At 45.8% G+C, this 20,121-nt stretch overlaps 1 protein-coding gene across 2 annotated transcripts; it reads left to right on the top strand.

Moving 5' to 3' along the window:
* Positions 1–749: 749 nt before the first annotated feature.
* On the top strand, positions 750–18,755 carry LOC309411642 (myosin heavy chain, skeletal muscle, adult; the record flags this gene model as incomplete). 2 transcript variants are annotated; one of them, XM_082008315.1, is made up of 38 exons in its annotated part: positions 750–956; positions 1,046–1,189; positions 1,282–1,438; positions 3,708–3,735; positions 3,834–3,945; positions 4,145–4,237; positions 4,368–4,431; positions 4,522–4,620; positions 4,727–4,830; positions 4,928–5,066; positions 5,692–5,810; positions 5,909–6,058; positions 6,872–7,042; positions 7,680–7,986; positions 8,087–8,163; positions 9,261–9,348; positions 9,443–9,560; positions 9,888–10,011; positions 10,676–10,812; positions 10,917–11,172; positions 12,146–12,388; positions 12,598–12,774; positions 12,857–13,002; positions 13,090–13,180; positions 13,269–13,658; positions 13,810–13,936; positions 14,116–14,234; positions 14,777–14,973; positions 15,376–15,559; positions 15,646–15,811; positions 15,969–16,093; positions 16,248–16,556; positions 16,657–16,860; positions 17,130–17,255; positions 17,351–17,521; positions 17,610–17,714; positions 17,858–17,953; positions 18,600–18,755. In XM_082008315.1, 38 exons carry the CDS (start codon positions 750–752, stop codon positions 18,753–18,755), a joined length of 5,826 nt encoding a protein of 1,941 aa, XP_081864441.1. The 2 variants fall into 2 exon arrangements, with proteins under 2 accessions (XP_081864441.1, XP_081864440.1); XM_082008314.1 differs by having other exon boundaries at positions 7,680–7,995.
* Positions 18,756–20,121: the final 1,366 nt, after the last annotated feature.

Genomic DNA, 20,121 nt, shown 5'->3' with positions numbered 1-20,121 from the left:
CCTATAAGCCTTGGATATCCATTTCTATCAGGGACTCTCTCTATCATCAGTGACTTTATTCTAGGTTTGAAGGCAACATTTTTTCCTTCAGCCTGTATATTAGCTCTTGACATTTGTGCAACACAAAATGTGTTGCTATGTTTTCAAACAACAGACTGACTTCCAGCCTCTGCCACCAGAATTAATACCAAAATTTAACAACTTATAAGGAGCACAAAGAAATCCAACAGTTTAAGATTTCTAGAAAGAAGAACAAGCAATAGTGACATTTATATCTGTCATAATGCAAGACAAATTGTCCATAGCAAGTAAATTTTCCAGTGAAAGTCACTATTTGCTATCAGACAAGCAAGTCTCTCTGAGACTCTCAGGTACCTTTTTAAAAAAATTAGAGACCTATTTAATATGAAGTCTCTGCTATGGCAACATCCAAATTCACTAGAGTGCACAAAATTGAAGTAATACAGCTAAACACTACACTGCAATACTGCAACACTAAAGAACTGTTCTATACTTTGTTATATAGCTATGTGTCTAAGGATTAATTTCAGAAAAGTAAACAAGTATTGTCAGCCAAGACTGGGAAGTTTAAATCTAACTTTTGACTTGTTTATACCTATTTAAATATTTGAAGAGATCAAAGTGCAAAAGTTTTCTTCTCTTATGCATAAAGCTGTCACTCACTGACTCAACATATCTTCTTTCCTAGAGAGTACTCTGCTGTCTGCGCCCTCTGTATAAGTGCAACCATGTCCTCTCCAGATGCTGAGATGGCTGCATTTGGGGAGGCAGCTCCTTATCTCCGAAAATCAGAAAAGGAAAGAATTGAGGCCCAGAACAAGCCTTTCGATGCCAAGACATCTGTTTTTGTGGTGCATCCTAAGGAATCCTTTGTGAAAGGGACAATCCAGAGCAAAGAATCAGGGAAGGTCACTGTCAAGTCTGAAGCAGGAGAAGTGAGTAAAAACCAAGGCTTAAAAACTGTACGTAATTCCCAGTCTCAGCTCTCAGCTGACATACATGCATCTCTTTCTTCACCTGACAGACCCTGACTGTGAAGGAAGACCAGATCTTCTCCATGAACCCTCCCAAGTACGATAAAATCGAGGACATGGCCATGATGACCCACCTCCACGAACCCGCTGTGCTGTACAACCTCAAAGAGCGTTATGCAGCCTGGATGATCTACGTAAGTACCAGCAGCATCTTCCTTTGGGCAGCTGGGAGGAACTGCTCTGCCAGGCTAAGTGGAAGCCAACGTGCTGTCTCCCTTCCTCGCAGACCTACTCGGGTCTCTTCTGCGTCACTGTCAACCCCTACAAGTGGCTGCCGGTGTACAACCCGGAGGTGGTGTTGGCCTACCGAGGCAAGAAGCGCCAGGAGGCCCCTCCACACATCTTCTCCATCTCTGACAACGCCTATCAGTTCATGCTGACTGGTGAGACAATGGCAGCTTCTTCATGGCAATATAACATTTGGGATTTTTTTTTAAATATTTGTGTGTGTGGAGATGTAAACCTCAGCATGACCCTTTAATTACCTTATTTTAACAGTTGCCGATATGCATGAGACACAATTCTGTCCTATTGATTTTTAAAACACTAATTGATAGCATGCAGACAAAAGCACTGAAAACGCTACAGTTAGGAATAATTAATAGGATGAATTAAGTGAGGTAGAACAAAAATTCTCCGCTACCTATTATTGAGATCTGATTTACTCAAAAGGTGACAGAAAATATTAAAAGAACTCTGAAAAAGCTTAATTTCTAGCTGTTCTGGCTTTATAAAGACATTGTTTGAAAAAGCAAATTATCTGTTTTCAAGCGTTTGTCTGATATTTACAATTTATTGGAATGGAACAAGAGCCAAAATCCCAGAGAAGCTTCAACCTCTGGAAACAATGATAAATGCCTTAATTTCAAATTAGCTGTTAGTTAATACTCCTGTATAATGGATTTGCTTCTTAGGCATGGAATTTATTTGACCAGAAAGGAATGAAAATATGTGCACCAAAACTGCAATATGCAGAAGGGAATCAATGACTTGATAGTCATACATCCACAGTTGTTTCATGATTCCACAAGGGCATTACCGAACATCATAGAATAATAATGTTGGCTGTTAAAAAAAGTCCCTGAATATTGAATAAAAATAGAATTTTAATTTGAATGTTTTTTTCTCCTTTTCGACATCCACTTTTAACACCGGAACATGTTCATGAGTAACAAGCAGTTTAGCATATTTTTTCACATTTGCTATGTTATTTCTTCATTGTCTTAGTTAGTGCCTTTAAAAACAGACTTGTAAAGACAGAAATAAACAAAAAATGAGCAGAAACAATCTGAATCAAAAAACCAAAACAACAAAAAACTAACCTCAGAAAGAATTCGTTCCTTTGAATTCAGTGGTGAAAAGGCAAACTAAGCAAAGGAGAAAAAAAAAATTCTTGTTTAGACATTTCCAACATTTATTAAATCTCTACACTGCTACAAATGAGTTAAGAAGGGGGGAGATCAGAATTCGTTTGGCCCATACAGCTAGTGGCTACAACCCCGTGCTACTTAGAGAAGAAACCTAATTAATCAGACTTCACAAAGTGTATTTTCTTAAAGGGAAACAGGTATAAACTGATCTCAGATTCTTAAATCGTTTGAGGAGTCACTGATGTATAAGCAGTTAGTTATACTTGCTGGGACCTTGTTGTGGTTTAACCCCAACCAGCAACTAAGCCCCACGCAGCCTCTCCCTCACTGCCCCCCTGGTGGGAAGGGGGAGAGAATCAGAAGAGTAAAAGTGAGAAAACTCATGGGTTGAGAGAAAGACAGTTTAACAGATAAAGCAAAAGCTGCACATGCAAGTAAAGCAGAGCAAGGAATTCATTCACCACTTCCCATTTGCAGGCAGGTGTTCAGCCATCTCCAGGGAATCAGGGGTCCATCCCACGTAACGGTTACTTGGGAAGACAGGTGCCATAACTCTGACTGTCCCCCTACCCCTTCCTTCTTCTTCAGCCCAGCTTTATATACTAAGCATGATGTCCTATGGTATGGAATATCACTTTGGCCAGTTTGGGTCAGCTGTTCCAGCTGTGTCCCCTCCCAACTGTTTGTGCACCCCCAGACTAATTGGTGGTGAGGTGGGGTGAGAAGCAAAAAAGGCCTTGACTCTGTGTAAGCACTGCTCAGCAATAACGAAAACATCTATTATCAACACTGTTTTCAGCACAAATCAGAAACATATTCCCGTACCAGCTACTATGAAGAAAACTAATTCTATCCAAAACAAAACCAGCACAGACCTTAAAAAGGCAAACAAGAAATTTGATATTAATCTCTGAGGATTCTACAGGAATTTCTGTCATACCAAAACCTTCTAATGTCTATAACAGACTTCTCTGAGGAAAATAATCCTCCAGGCTTCTTGAAATAACATGAAAGGAACAGCCATTCTTGCATCACTATTATTTGCCAGCAGAGATTGATATGAGAAACAGGTTAAATTAAGAAGAAATGTCCATTTTCAATGACAGAAAAGGGAGCTTAAATGAATACTCAGAGGTGAAAAAACCATTGAATAAATTCAAACTTTGATAGATCCAGCCATATAATACTCACTAAAAGCACTGCCTGTATTTGTCACACACATTGTGATCTATCTTACTCAAGAATGCCACCAACACCACCTTTGCCTCTGCCTCTTTCACAGATCGTGAGAACCAGTCGATCCTGATCACGTATGTACACTCCCTGCTCAGGTCCCTGCCCGACTGCCGGGTACCAGGGGACCTCCTGCCTGACCACACGCTCCCTGCTTCTCTCTTTGCTTTGGCAGCGGAGAATCCGGTGCAGGGAAGACTGTGAACACAAAGCGTGTCATCCAGTACTTTGCAACAATTGCAGCCAGTGGGGAGAAGAAGAAGGAGGAGCAGTCTGGCAAAATGCAGGTGAGTCAGGAGGAACAGACTGGACACTTGGCATGTAATAGCCATGTCAGCTAAACACTGTAACCAAATATTTATCATCCTTTAGGGAGTGCTTGAGGATGAAATAATTAATGAATAGATGCTGGCTTGAGTCAACACTTTCCTCTGTTCCTGACATGATTTTTGGGAAGGATAACCAGCAATAATTATCATCCTGCAGGGAACGCTTGAGGATCAAATCATCAGCGCCAACCCACTGCTGGAGGCCTTTGGAAATGCCAAGACGGTGAGGAACGACAACTCCTCACGCTTTGTAAGTTGTTGCTTTGGACAAAATCTCTCCCTCTCCTTGCAAGATAAGTGATGGTCCTGGCAGTATTCCACGTAAAGGAGATGTCAAAAGAACCCATCTAGGCTGAAATGCTGCTGTTTCTCCTTAACAGGGCAAATTCATCAGAATCCACTTTGGAGCCACAGGCAAACTGGCTTCTGCCGACATTGAAACTTGTAAGAGACTCCCCTGGCCCGATCCCTTCCTTTGTAAATTCCCACCTCCATGTGCATTCCTGTGCCTGACTCTTCTACCTTCCTTGCCAGATCTGCTGGAGAAGTCCAGAGTCACTTTCCAGCTCAAGGCAGAAAGAAGCTACCACATATTTTATCAGATCACCTCCAACAAGAAGCCAGAGCTAATCGGTAGGAAGGATCATCATGACTTTTTGAGGGTGATCGTTGAGCAACAGTTCCCTCTGTTACCTGGCTGGCAAAACTAAGCCTGTGTTTTGCCTCTTGCTGCTTTCAGACATGCTCCTCATTACCACCAACCCTTATGATTTCCACTATGTGAGCCAAGGTGAGGTCACTGTTCCCAGCATTGATGACCAAGAGGAGCTCATGGCGACAGATGTAAGTAACACAGCAAAAAGGTAGCTACTGCAGCTGTCGAAGGTGACATACGTGACCTACCAAGAACACGCATTTTCCTTCATTGTTTTGACTGCAGAGTGCCATTGACATCCTGGGCTTCACTGCTGATGAGAAGACAGCCATCTACAAGCTGACAGGGGCTGTCATGCACTACGGGAACCTGAAGTTCAAGCAGAAGCAACGAGAGGAGCAGGCAGAGCCAGATGGGACAGAGGGTATCAGCAAATTTAGCAACTGGTTTGTTCAAAGAACTTCTCTGTTTGCAGAGATGATATGTTAGCCTCCAAAGATAGTTCTGAATCAACACATAAAACACTGAGGAGAAACATCTTTGTTCATTGTCTATCGAACTCAAGAATTGCTTCCTGCTTCCCTGATCAGGGGAAATACCATTACTTTATCCAATGGAAACTGCAAAACCAGACGTAGCCTAAAAGGGGAACTTCAACAGAGGATATCTCTCTCTCTGTAAAACCTTCAACTACTAAGCCACCATAATGTGAAATCATATATTTGGTGAATTAAACCCTGCTTTCTTTGCTATGCAGAAATCCACTTTCCACATAAAAGGAATGTGCTGCATGCGTGCCTTGTATTCCCAGAGGTTTTTCGGGTTCTTCTGTGAACCTCCAGATTCAAGCTATTTCTATCCAAACCATACCTGTTCTTGTTTTCAAAGAAGGCCACCATTAGCTTCCAGAATTTATGTTCCCGTGCAGACCTTCTATATGAATCCAGACCAATGCTTTTCCATTTCTGGAACATGAACAGGATTGTTCACACTGACCAAATTCTAACCATTGCACAATGATAAAAGCTTTTGTCTCTCCCCCTCTTTAGTGGCTGACAAGGCTGCCTACCTGATGGGCCTGAACTCAGCTGACCTGCTCAAAGCCCTGTGTTATCCCCGAGTCAAGGTTGGGAATGAGTACGTGACCAAAGGTCAAACTGTGTCACAGGTAAAATCTGGAAGTTGAAAATACATGGCTTGAAAGAGTACTTGGGGGTTCTTCTTTGACCCGAGGAGGTATCTCCGGTCCTTTCTTCTTTGCTTTAGGTGAACAATGCAGTTGGTGCCCTGGCAAAAGCTGTCTATGAGAAGATGTTCCTGTGGATGGTTGTTCGCATCAACCAACAGCTGGATACCAAGCAACCAAGACAGTACTTCATTGGTGTCCTGGACATTGCTGGCTTTGAGATCTTTGATGTAAGGAACAAGGATTTGGCACCATGGTCAAGGGAGGGCCAGGGAGGGGTTATGACAACTCAGAAACACACTGCTTTTTAAGAAGATTCAGAAGTTTATCCTCCTCATATGCAGTTTTCTAGAAACCCCTCCCTCTTCTCTGCCAGCGCAGCACCCTCAAATGGCTTTGCTAACAAACACTTTGATTCCAACTTTGTCAACAGGTAGAAGAAAGCTCTGCTTTCTGACAAATGGTCTCAGAGGCCCTTGAGCTTGCAAAGGTCTTAGGCTTTGCAAACAAAGAGACATCTCTAGGACCAAGGCTCACACAGATGCGGGCCAAAGGTGTGGATGCTCTTGGAAGAGTCAAGGGAAGGGTAGTGCTATGGGAAAGTTCACAGCATGTTTCCTGTGTTGTGAATGCAGAGATGATGCTAGGACTTCTGTGTCAGAGCAGAGAAGCCCCTGGATTTTTGATCTGAGAGCAGAGAGATATTTGTGTGCAACACTGAGGAGGTTTCCACTCTCTGGGAGGTCAGAGATCTGAGACACTGACATGATGCTGCAGCTAAGGTTACTGAAGGGTTTGCTTTTGAGTAGCACAGTAAAAAAGAAGTGTTACTTTTAGCTTGATTTCAAAGTAATACTAATACATTGCTCTGGGGACAGTAAATTTTACAATAGAAGTCCTGCTATGGAAACACACGTTCTTACGTGTGGTATGGAGTGGTGTTTCAGCTGGGGAACTTCAAACAGCATTAGGAGAATGCTAGCAAAACCTTGTGGTGTTTGCCATACCTTGAGAACCTGTGCACCTCTCCTTGCTTTGGGCAGTTCAACAGCTTTGAGCAGCTGTGTATCAACTTCACCAACGAGAAACTGCAGCAGTTCTTCAACCACCACATGTTCGTGCTGGAGCAGGAGGAGTACAAGAAGGAAGGAATTGAATGGACGTTCATTGACTTTGGGATGGACCTGGCTGCTTGCATTGAGCTCATTGAGAAGGTACCTTTTCCATACAAGTGTATGATGTATTTTGGAATTCTGTGATGTTTCTGAGCCAGATTCAGCTCAGAAGGAACTCAGAGCCAGACGTTTGGTGTCAGTTAAACAAAGTAATTTGCACTGAAATTTATTTTAGTCCATGGAAGAGAAATTAGGAAATGCAAATCTGTGTCATTAATCCTGCATTACCTGGTCTTTGAGCATGGAAAAGGTAGCCTGGACTCCCACCAACAGGCTTCTTTAAAACAAACTGGAGTCAGTCTCCTTTCCTTTTTCCTCTGAAGACTCAAATCAGAACTCCACAGACAAATTTGGGAAATAAATATTGTCTTGCCTGACTTCCCAAGACAACAGGAGCTCTTGCAGCGGTTTGCCCGATTATTTTTCTGTTTACCACTGCTCCCTCCAATTCTACTCCCAATTCTAACCTGACCTGGACAGTCATTCTTACGAGTTCTGTGAAGACAGGCTGCAGTAAGGTAAGGGAAGGCAAAAGTAAGCTCCCTGGCTGAGAAAAACTGCTGACAAACTTAGGCCCTTATTGAGGCTGAGATGCTACACTGGTACCTTTGATGCTCATAGCACATGTTTCACATCATTATCATTTTCCTCTATCACTTCTGGTGGTACCTTCCAGCCCATGGGCATCTTCTCCATCCTGGAAGAGGAGTGCATGTTCCCCAAGGCAACTGACACCTCTTTCAAGAACAAGCTCTATGACCAGCATCTGGGCAAGTCCAGTAACTTCCAGAAGCCCAAGCCTGCCAAAGGGAAGGTTGAGGCCCACTTCTCCTTGGTGCACTATGCTGGTACAGTGGACTACAACATCACTGGCTGGCTGGAGAAGAACAAAGACCCCCTGAATGAAACTGTCATCGGGTTGTACCAGAAATCATCTGTGAAGACACTGGCTTTACTCTTTGCCAACTATGGTGGGGAAGCAGGTAAGTTCAGTAAAATCCATGTCCCATGTGTTCATACTGGACAAAGGAGAGTCTCAAAGACAGGGTTAAAGTCATCGGCTAATTTTCTTCAATTATGCAGAGGCTGCTGGTGGTGGTGGCAAGAAGGGTGGTAAGAAGAAGGGTTCTTCTTTCCAGACTGTCTCAGCTCTTTTCCGGGTACGTAAGAATTCGTTATCTCTTTGAAGATGGAAAGGAGTTTTAATCTTAATATGAAAGATGTGTTTCAATTTTGGTCATAGCTCTGCTCATCCTCCAAAATCCTTCCCTTGCCATCCCTGGAAATTATGGAATTACTCCCTTAGAACACCACAAAATCTCTATCTCATTGCATGCATAGCCTTCCTTTTATTTCAAGAGTCAGAACAATAACTGTCAGTTATTGTCTCAATCTTTTTTTTCCAATTAGCTATTGATATTGCATTTTTATAGTTTGGCTGTTTTCTTCCACTTGCCTTAGTTTTGTTATTACCTTCTCTGAATATTCTACAAAAATGTCCAAAGGGTGAAGTTCACCTACTTAGACTGGGAGTGAATAACAAATCAGCTGAAATTCCTTAAGAACTTCTGTGGAGACTTCAGAGATATTTCCCATAACCATTTTACATATCTATGAAGATTTTCAGTATTGACACATTGTAGAACTCAGAAAAAATAGATCAAACATCAAAAGCAAAAAAGTTGCCTTGATGTTTTAAGATTGTAAAGCAATGTTTTCATTTCAATGGGGAAAGAGAATGAATTTTAAATTATATTAAGTTAATGAATTTCGAGGTCAGTTTTCAGTTATGTTTTCAAGTTTTCCATTTGGCTGATGTGGCTTACTACTAAGAAAGTCAATTTATATGGGCTGTACTAATATTCCACCTATTTAAAAAGATGGAATTTTATTTATATGTAGCTATATATTTAGCTGCCAAATCAGATGCTAGTCATGTTTAGCAAGAGTACATGTCATCTACTTAAAATGCCCAACTAAATACCACAAGATATACCAGCTGGAAGGAAAGCTGTGAGATAGCAGCTCTGTATTTTTATAAGGACATCAAGGAAAAGTAATACTAACCATTATTCTAGAAAAGAATTTCAAAACCAAAAATCTGGGAGCCTTCAGTTTCCAAGTTTCTCTTTGAGAGTTCTGCAAGATGTGTTAGAGAAGACAGGTCTGTATCCTGAAACAGTCAGTTTGAGACATCCACTATGAAGTTTCTAGTGCTTACACTTAATGATATAAACTTAATTTCATGATCTCACAGGAGAATTTAAACAAGCTGATGGCTAACCTGAGAAGCACGCACCCCCATTTTGTACGATGCATCATCCCAAATGAAACAAAAACACCTGGTAAGGGGATCCAACAGGAGGAAAACTTGAGCAGCGGAAGCTCTTCTCTTGAATGTCAAACAGCGGGGTAGTCACTAAAGGTGGTGTTTGTTAGGTGCCATGGAGCATGAGCTGGTGCTGCATCAGCTGCGATGCAATGGTGTGCTGGAAGGGATCAGAATATGTAGGAAAGGATTCCCCAGCAGAGTCCTGTATGCTGACTTCAAACAGAGGTAAGAAAGCTACACCATTCTGCCCATTCAGACCAAGCTGAATAGCCTGAGTATTGTTATATGCTTGAAACATAATTCTTTAAATTGTTAGTGAGCTGTAATATAAAAATATTTCACCATCAGATCATGACGACAGGACATTGCTGAGATAAGGATTATCTTGCACTTAGAGTTAATAGTAAAAACTCTCCATATCCTGTTCTGAAACCATAAACTGTCTCCAGGCATGAGACTGGTTCAATGAGATAGTCTGAGAAGGCTGTGGGGTTCAATCACAGTGGTGGTTTTGGTGATGGGGATTTCTTCATGTTCTGTTTTCTTCTGCAGATACAGAGTACTTAATGCAAGTGCTATTCCAGAAGGTCAGTTCATGGACAGCAAGAAAGCTTCAGAAAAGCTCCTTGGGTCCATTGATGTGGACCACACCCAGTACAGATTTGGTCACACCAAGGTAGAAACAAGATCTGTATTAAAAATTTGTCAGGGAGAGGTAAGGGTGGGCTGCTCCATCAGGGGCAGGGAGCACAGCACAAATAACAGAGCTGTCAGGGTAAGGGGCCTCAATCAGCAAGTGCCCAGGCCCACACCACCCAAGCAAGGCAACTGGGGAAGACCCTGGAATAGTAGTCAGGTTCAAGAAAGAGTCCAAATCATCAGACAGGTTTGTGACAATAAGGAAGGTCTGATGTGAAGCCATAAAGCTTTTGTTTCTGAGACTGGTCAGGGTCAGATATAGGTAGGCTGATGACGCCCAGGCACTATTCATTAATTCCTGGACAGATCTACAGTAATGAGATTGGTCTAACATCAAGCTGGAAAGAAAGTCTACAGGTCACGGTAGAGCTCACTGGGTCCATGACCAGGCATACGTGTGGATGAGGCTGTGGCTGAACTTGAAGCCGCAATTCATACAACATAGCTCAAACAAGAACTGAATGCTAAGGGCTGAGCTCATAGGGAGCTGAGCTTGTAGGCCCTTGGACAGAGGGTTTGGGAAGGGGGCCCAAGGTGAGGCAGGTCATGGCCACTGAAGTCTCCTTCAGGATCCTGAAAGATTCTCTGCCTCTATTCAATACTACTTGAAAATGGCATGTTGCAACATTTCGTTTCTCAAGGTGTTTTTCAAAGCTGGACTGCTGGGACTGCTGGAGGAGATGAGGGATGACAAGCTGGCAGAAATCATCACTAGCACACAGGCCAGGTGCAGGGGTTTCCTGATGAGAGTGGAGTATCGGAGAATGGTGGAGAGGAGGTAGTCATTTCTCACCAATATATCGTGTTCTCATGGTACTGGGTTAATTGAGTTTAAATTAATCACACCGAAGCTATGCAATACACATGTGAATTTCATTTCAGAGAATCCATTTTCTGTATCCAGTATAACGTTCGTGCATTCATGAACGTGAAGCACTGGCCCTGGATGAAGCTGTTCTTCAAGATCAAGCCTTTGCTGAAGAGTGCAGAATCTGAGAAGGAGATGGCCAACATGAAGGAAGAATTTGAGAAAACCAAGGAAGAGCTTGCAAAGTCTGAGGCAAAGAGGAAGGAGCTGGAAGAAAAAATGGTGACCTTACTGCAGGAGAAAAATGACCTGCAGCTCCAAGTACAGGCGGTGAGTATCACCGTCCATTTGTCCCTGGGAAAAGAACGTCATACAGCCAGAACACTTCGTAAGACTAAGCAGAGAATCACAGGAAGCTGACTAACGTGCAGCAGAAGACAGAATAAATCACACAGTCTAAGGCACTCTAACGTTGAGTAAACAGGGCTGGCAGGGGCGTGGTTGAGTCTCATGGCAGACTGTCTGAGGAAAGAGCCATGTAACACTAGCCAACATGAAATCCACAGCAGTGAGCTCTGAGCTGGAAGGGAGGTATCTCCATCTACTGAACTTTCAAACCAGTGTATCTGTCTGACAGACTAAAGGCAAACCTGAGAAGAACCCACTTTTCCTACTTACTGGAACATGGATACGTCCCATTCAAACTCAGTTAGGAAAAGGCAGTTTCTTCACACCAAATGAAGTGATCAACTCGTTAGCACTGGAAATGCTAGGCGTGGCCTGGAAAGAAGGCGCAGAGGTAGCTGATGGCAAAGGCAAGAACCCCGTTGGTCTTGCAGCAATTTTGATGCACGTAGAAGAGTGATGCATTTCAATTTAGTTGAAATTATTCTCAGAAATGGAAAAGCCATTACTTCCCAAATATTATGTGTTTCTCAATGAGACAATTAAAAAGAAAAAGCAACTAAATACTTTTTCTGTCAGGAAAAAAGACCCCAAGCCCTTGCTCTGGCTTAAACTAGGAATTGAACTGACCACTGTTCTGTTGTCCTTGCGAGTGCATGAGGTATTCTCATAGGTACCCTCTCGGTGAGGCATTTTTAAGAGACACAAAAAATTTGGAATCAATGCTGATAACAGATGAACAGGTTTCCCAGGAGACAGCTGGCAAGAACGTCCAGCTGCTGGAGTGGAAGGCCCGGTTCAGGCCCCATTTTAACACGTGCCTACTCAGTGATATAGAAGAAAGAGGGGAGACTCTCTGAAACATTCCAATGCGCAAAACCCTGTGTCTCCCCACCAGGAAGCAGATAGCTTGGCTGATGCTGAGGAAAGATGTGACCAGCTCATCAAAACCAAAATCCAGCTGGAAGCCAAAATTAAGGAGGTGACTGAAAGGGCCGAGGATGAGGAGGAAATTAATGCCGAGCTGACAGCCAAGAAGAGAAAACTGGAGGATGAATGTTCAGAGCTGAAGAAAGATATTGACGACCTCGAGTTAACGTTGGCCAAAGTGGAGAAGGAAAAACATGCCACTGAAAACAAGGTACACACATGGGGAATCACATAAGGGGTCAAAAAATCATTGCTTCTTGGAGGAAAAGAGCCTGTGTCGGCTTTGGAGCATTTGAGCTGGGCCTTGTCTGAGCAGTGAAAGGAAAAATAAAACTCATAGCTCAGCATTGCAAAGTGAAAATTTCACTGAACCAGCAGGCATGTTTTCAATACAGTTTTGACAATTGCTTATATTTGTAGGTGAAAAACCTCACAGAGGAGATGGCAGCCCTGGACGAGACCATTGCCAAGCTGACAAAAGAGAAGAAAGCCCTCCAGGAGGCTCATCAGCAGACCCTGGACGACCTGCAGGCAGAAGAGGACAAAGTCAATACGCTGACCAAAGCTAAGACCAAGCTGGAGCAGCAAGTGGACGATGTAAGCACATGTGCATACAGCAAGAACAGGGCAGGAATGGAGTTAGACCCGGCTGGTAGAACACTGGTCTTGCTCTTTTTAGCTGGAAGGGTCCCTGGAGCAAGAGAAGAAGCTGCGCATGGACCTTGAGCGAGCCAAGAGGAAACTCGAAGGAGACCTGAAGCTGGCCCATGACAGCATAATGGATTTGGAAAACGATAAGCAGCAGCTGGATGAGAAACTGAAGAAGTAAGCGTGGCCGTGGGGCACCGGAGTGCTGGGCTGGTGCACTTGTCTTTTTCCTTTGAGCTCTAACGTGCTTTGCTTTGCCCAAAGGAAAGACTTTGAAATCAGCCAGATCCAGAGCAAAATTGAGGATGAGCAAGCCATGGGCATGCAATTACAGAAGAAGATCAAGGAGCTGCAGGCAAGCCTCTGTTCCTTTTCTTCTGCCCTTCAGAAAGACATCAGGTAGGAGGAGGGCATGGGTGTGAAGGGTCCCTGATGTTCCCCAGGCTCGTATTGAGGAGCTGGAGGAGGAAATTGAGGCAGAGCGAACCTCTCGGGCAAAAGCAGAGAAGCATCGGGCCGACCTCTCGAGGGAGCTAGAGGAGATCAGCGAGCGCCTGGAGGAAGCCGGAGGGGCTACCGCGGCTCAGATTGAGATGAACAAGAAGCGTGAGGCAGAATTTCAGAAGATGCGCCGCGACCTCGAAGAGGCCACGCTGCAGCACGAAGCCACGGCTGCCGCCCTGCGGAAGAAGCATGCGGACAGCACAGCTGAGCTTGGGGAGCAGATCGACAACCTGCAGCGAGTGAAGCAGAAGCTGGAGAAGGAGAAGAGTGAGCTGAAGATGGAGATTGACGACTTGGCCAGTAACATGGAGTCTGTCTCCAAAGCCAAGGTACAGAATTGCAGTAGACCATGCTCACAGGGCCAGGATATGGCACACAGGCTAGATCTACCAGCCACATTCTCATAAAAATATCCCTGCTGTGAGGGTACGGCAGAGTCCAGGTGTTCATTTCCTTTCCTTCCTTGTATTTGCTGTCTAGGCAAACCTGGAGAAGATGTGCCGCACTCTGGAAGACCAGCTGAGCGAGATTAAAACCAAAGAGGAGCAGAATCAGCGCATGATCAATGACCTCAATACCCAAAGAGCTCGTCTGCAGACAGAATCAGGTGAGGCATTCTCATTCCTGAGATGCAATGGGAGGATCTGCACACCATGAGCATACCACCGACTACAGAGTGACAACTGGTGTAACCTGTCCAGGACGCTCCTGATTACATGGCTTTACAGGCAGAAACTGTCATGTTATTAATAGTCTAGTTACTTTTTTTCACTTTACCCTTCCCAGGTGAATATTCACGCCAGGTGGAGGAAAAGGATGCTCTGATTTCTCAGCTGTCTAGGGGCAAGCAAGGGTTTACCCAACAGATTGAGGAACTCAAGAGACATCTAGAGGAAGAAACAAAGGTGAGGATGTTTAGTGTAAAAGGATTTGGGGGGGTGCGGGGGGAGATAAAACCATTCTTTCAACAAGCGTAATCGCCCCTAAAAGAATCTGGAAAATCTTGACTACAATATTTTATATTTTAAAACCAGGATTGGTCCAGTATTCTTTCCCCAAACACATGCTGTACTGGAGAGAACACCGGTAATGCATATGCCCCAGCTCATAGGCTAGAGAGGGAAAGAAGCGTAATGATTTTGATGCAAGAGGAAGTCATCCACTAGGCTTTTGGGAGATTCGAGTGATAAGAGATTCAGGATTCAGAGAGGGTGCGGACAGGATTCTGAGACAGGATTCAGACACATACGTCAAAACATTTACAGAAGCAGCAGGTTACTGTTCCAGAGCACCTGCCACTAACTCATCCTGATCCTCCAGAACACATTGATGAAGGTTGCATCAGCAGCCAGCTTTGCATTTGCCTAACTAGAGTTTCATTCCAACTCCACTGTCAAGAGGCATCTCAAGAGAAGCGTTCAGGTTACCAATCCCAATGTCCCCACAGGCCAAGAACGCCCTGGCCCACGCCTTGCAGTCTGCTCGCCACGACTGTGACTTGCTCCGGGAACAATATGAGGAGGAGCAGGAAGCCAAGGGGGAGCTGCAGCGTGCCCTGTCCAAGGCCAACAGCGAAGTGGCTCAGTGGAGAACCAAATACGAGACAGATGCTATTCAGCGCACGGAGGAGCTGGAGGAGGCCAAGTATGTGAGAAGTGGGATGTCGAACGGCTGGAGAAGACTGAGACAGTCAAGGGAAACTGGAAATTGGAGTCTCGGAGAGTGGGTTAGGACAGGGCGGGGATGAAGGCATGGATATACTGTCTTTGTGAACAGAGGAGGGAACGGGGGAAGGAAGAGTGTGCTGTGGAAAAGGTGTAGGTTGGAAGGACAAGCCTAGAAAGGCTAAGACAGTCTGAATACTCAGGAGGTGCTAGGACACAGAAGTGACAGACCCTTTAGGCTGCATGCAGTCTTGGAACAGAAAAAACACTGTGAAAAGCGCTAGGCTCAAAGCCCCCAAAGTGCCCACCTCCCTTCTCGTGGACAGTACAAAATTGGCTCCCCTCTAAGCTCTAACCTGAAGCTGTGCTTATCTCATCCCAGGAAGAAGCTGGCACAGCGGCTGCAGGATGCAGAGGAACATGTCGAAGCCGTCAATGCCAAATGTGCTTCCCTGGAAAAGACAAAGCAGAGGCTGCAGAATGAAGTGGAGGACCTGATGATTGACGTGGAGCGAGCTAATGCTGCCTGCGCAGCTCTGGATAAGAAGCAGAAGAACTTTGACAAGGTCTTTTGGGCTGCAGCCCTGGGGTTCCTGGGCAGAGCGTGCCCTCCTGCTTGCCACATGCATGCTGAGGTCCTGTTTGTCTTCAGATCCTGGCAGAGTGGAAGCAGAAGTACGAGGAAACGCAGGCTGAGCTGGAAGCGTCCCAGAAGGAGTCTCGCTCTCTCAGCACGGAGCTGTTTAAGATGAAGAACGCCTATGAGGAGTCCCTGGACCACCTGGAAACACTGAAGCGCGAGAACAAGAACCTGCAGCGTAAGTGCCTGGCCCTCTGCTCCTGGCTGGGCTTTCTCACTATCCGCCACTACGTACCGCTCCACATGGGTCTGTGCCTGCAGGTCGGCAAAGATGCTCGTCATCCCTTCCCGTTCTGCTCTGTGCCTGACCATGCCATTGCCCTTTGTTCCCACAGAGGAGATTTCCGACCTCACGGAGCAGATTGCCGAGGGAGGAAAGGCGATTCACGAGCTGGAGAAAGTCAAGAAGCAGACTGAGCAGGAGAAGTCTGAACTCCAAGCCTCCCTGGAGGAAGCTGAGGTACACGCAGCAAATGGTGTCCAGACTGGAAGTATGGGAGTAGCTATCTGCAGGGGTGGCAGGACAGCAAGGCTAGATTTCATGGAGTACTGCATAAGAGATTACTTGGAAAGGAAGCAGTTGTTTAAGTCACTGTTCCTGCTGGCTTGTCCAGGCCTCCCTTGAACATGAAGAGGGGAAGATCCTGCGCCTCCAGCTTGAGCTCAACCAGGTGAAGTCTGAGATTGACAGGAAGATAGCAGAGAAGGATGAGGAGATCGACCAGCTGAAGAGAAACCACCTCAGAATTGTGGAGACCATGCAGAGCACCCTGGACGCTGAGATCAGGAGCAGGAATGAAGCCCTGAGGCTGAAGAAGAAGATGGAAGGAGACCTGAATGAAATGGAGATCCAGCTGAGCCATGCCAACCGCGTGGCGGCAGAGGCACAAAAGAACCTGAGAAACACACAGGCAGTGCTCAAGGTCTGTTCAGCAAAGCTACAGAAAGGGAAAAGACTTCCCTGACATTTTTGGCACCCAAGTGCACACGGCGGCCTTGCAATTTCTCTTGTCCCTTTCACAGGATACCCAGATACACTTGGACGATGCTCTCAGGACACAGGAGGACCTGAAGGAGCAGGTGGCCATGGTGGAGCGCAGAGCAAACCTGCTGCAGGCAGAAGTTGAGGAGCTACGGGCAGCCCTGGAGCAGACGGAGCGTTCGAGGAAAGTGGCTGAGCAGGAGCTTCTGGATGCCACTGAACGTGTGCAGCTCCTCCATACCCAGGTCAGGCACTCTGCTGGGAATTAATCCCATCAACAAGCGGTAGCACAGAATGAGATTGCTATGCATCTCCTAAGTGATGACTATGTAAACACTTGAAGAGCTATGTTGTGATATGGCCAATCTAGCCAGCCACCCATGTCTGGTTTGCTGCTATGGCTCTAAAGAGGACTCTTGCATTAAAGACTTTCCCAGAAAATACTCACGCTTTCAGCTCTTGATGTGCAGGCCTTAGGTCTAACAGTACAAATCATGTCTTTCCTGCTACTCAGAACACCAGCTTGATCAACACCAAGAAGAAGCTGGAAACAGACATTGCCCAAATTCAGGGTGAGATGGAGGATACGATCCAGGAAGCCCGCAATGCTGAAGAGAAGGCCAAGAAGGCCATCACAGATGTGAGTCGGGGGCTCCTTTCACTGCTGATGGTGGATGTATTCTCCCCCAAACTGCCTCCAGCCCCAAAATGGCTTTGGCCCCTTGCTCTCTCCAGGCAGCCATGATGGCAGAAGAGCTGAAGAAGGAGCAGGACACCAGCGCCCACCTGGAGAGGATGAAGAAGAACCTGGACCAGACGGTGAAGGACCTGCAGCACCGTCTGGATGAAGCCGAACAGTTGGCTCTGAAGGGAGGCAAGAAGCAAATCCAGAAGCTGGAGGCCAGAGTGCGTAGGGCTGGTATTTGTGCATGTGAGTGAGCACGTCCCTTGCAGAGGTACCGGGGAAGCTCCAAAGATGGGCTTCTCATTGCAGGTGCGGGAGTTGGAGGGGGAGGTTGATGCTGAGCAGAAGCGCAGCGCCGAAGCCGTGAAGGGTGTGCGCAAGTACGAGAGGAGGGTGAAGGAGCTGACCTACCAGGTAAGGCAGGAGGCCTCCTTGGGCTGATAGAGTTTTCTCACAGCAAGTCAGACTTTGCAGACACCACCCCCAAGGGGAATTGTTAACCTCACGTGTTGGGAAACCAATAATTCACTCTCCTTCCTGCTTACCAACCACCGTAGTCTGAGGAAGACCGGAAGAATATTCTCAGGCTCCAGGACCTGGTGGACAAGCTGCAAATGAAGGTGAAATCCTACAAGAGACAAGCTGAGGAGGCTGTAAGTATTGCTTGGAGGATGGGCAAGAGCCACCTTCCATTGGGGCAGCACGCTCCCCGAGATGAGTATGAATACCAGGAAAGGAGCATGAAAGAAACTCCCAAGACACAACAGCCTTGGCCATGCCGTTTTACTGTCGTGGCATGAGGCCTTGCTGAGCTCTGGGCACTCTGCAGCAGTGGGGGATGAAGTGAGGGGAGCTCTGCAGCCTGTTCTATACAGGAGGTCAGAGCAAACAAACCCAGGGCCCACATCCACTGACTGAGAAGTTCATGAATCTCTGCTGCTGACCAACAGCAGAAGGCTTCAGGGTCTTTCTCAACCTAGTAAGTCACACTGATAGTTGGGCAGCAAGCAGTGGGAGAATAAGAACACACATGACAAATCCAAGTGACGAAATAGCTCCCCAAGAGTGGCACAGTACTGCTGGAGTTAGTGACACAGTACCGGTGAGGGTTTTCACAGTGGGGTCGTGAATAAGGGAGGATGAGGAGGCCTGTGTGAGGCTTATGTGTAAGCAGCCGTGGCGGGGTATGGAGATTTGTGCCTTCGCCCCGGGAAGAGCCGCAACCCCGCAAGGCCGAGGTGCAGCAGGAGTGAAACCCCTGCCCTGGGCTCTCACCACCAACTCCCTCTCCCCACACAGGAGGAGCTGTCCAATGTCAACCTCTCCAAGTTCCGCAAGATCCAGCACGAGCTGGAGGAAGCTGAGGAGCGGGCTGACATTGCAGAGTCACAGGTCAACAAGCTCCGAGCAAAGAGCCGGGAGTTTCATGGCAAGAAGATAGAAGAGGAAGAGTGAGGATGTCATGAGGCAGCAAAGTGACCTGAGGGGTGCACAAAATGTGAACCTCTGGGTTGCTTTCTTCTGTCATTAGTCTTTGTAACCATGGCAATGTCTAGAGAATAAAGAACGTAGATTCCTCTGCATACGCACCATGTGCACCAGTTTTCATTTGTTTCTCTTTTTACTGGTTAGGTCTCTATCATCATTAGCTTTTGGGCACAGCTTTGGCTTGTAACTTTTGTGTACCTATGTCACGGTACAGATTTCTGTCACCTAGTCCCTGACTACTTATCCCTTCTTTACTGCTTAGTAACTGGGGCATGAATAGAAATTTTACTTCATAGGAAGAGAAATCAAGAACAAGAATTCCTGAGAGTTACTCCTGCCAGTTCAGCCTTCCTACTGTTCTGTCCCAAACAACATCTTATGTTATATTTACTCATACGGCGCCGCAGCACTTTCCAGTTGTGCAGCATGTCAGGTGTGAGCTGCTCCTTTCGCTGGCCACTGTCCAAGGCAGATTTGTGGAGGGCTGATAGCCAACAGAGTTTATGGGTTTTTTGGGAAGCTGACAGAAGGTGGGCCACTGTGTTTGGTTCGTGACTTTAACTAGATAGGGGGACCATATTGACCTGTTGAACATGAAGGATCACAATGTTTCCCAATGAAATAATGCTACTCTAGGCAGAGTAAGGGCAATGTGTGATACCTAAGAAACGCAGAAGACTTTCATGACACTGAGCAAACAGTGCCATTAAATAGCATACAAAATTCAGTACAGTTAAAACCACAAAACTATATGCGTGGGGGAGCATAATGCAGCGTCACATATAAAAAGATGGATTGTGAGCTGACAATTACCCGTCAGGAGCAGGGTCTTCCACATGTGCTGCATAACTGTGTGCAAATACCCACCCACTTCTCAGCAGTGGTCGCAAAAGGGAAAGCAAAAAGAGACAAATTGAATTTGCAAGGAATTATGATTCCAAAGGCAGTAAAGTTGATCGGACGCATGGAGGGGCTTCCATAGGAGGACCAATTAAACAAACCCAGAGACTTAAGGTAGGAAAGGAGAGAAGTGAGTGAACAGAGCTATGAAATCAGCACAGTGTGGAGAGGCTTGTCAGGGATCAATGTTCTAACTGGCTCTGGCATTAAAAGAAACGGGAGAGTGCAGAGGGCGGAAGGTGGAGGACCGTGTGTGTGTGTTTGTGTATTTGTGAGTGTGTGTGTATAAATCAAACGAAACTACCTGAAGGCAAGGTATTCAAACCCAAAAAGATGTGTGGGCTCTTCACAAAGTATGCAGTTAAGCTGCAGAACTCCTTGTCACTGCGAATTAAGGGATTACATGGATTGAAAAGAGACTTGGACCTGTTCA

Source organism: Phaethon aethereus (assembly GCF_964289735.1).
Source record: "Phaethon aethereus genome assembly, chromosome: 18".
NCBI classification, from domain to species: domain Eukaryota; kingdom Metazoa; phylum Chordata; class Aves; order Phaethontiformes; family Phaethontidae; genus Phaethon; species Phaethon aethereus.
The sequence above is the reverse complement of the archived record's forward strand: the minus strand, read 5'-3'. Positions and strand labels throughout refer to the sequence as shown.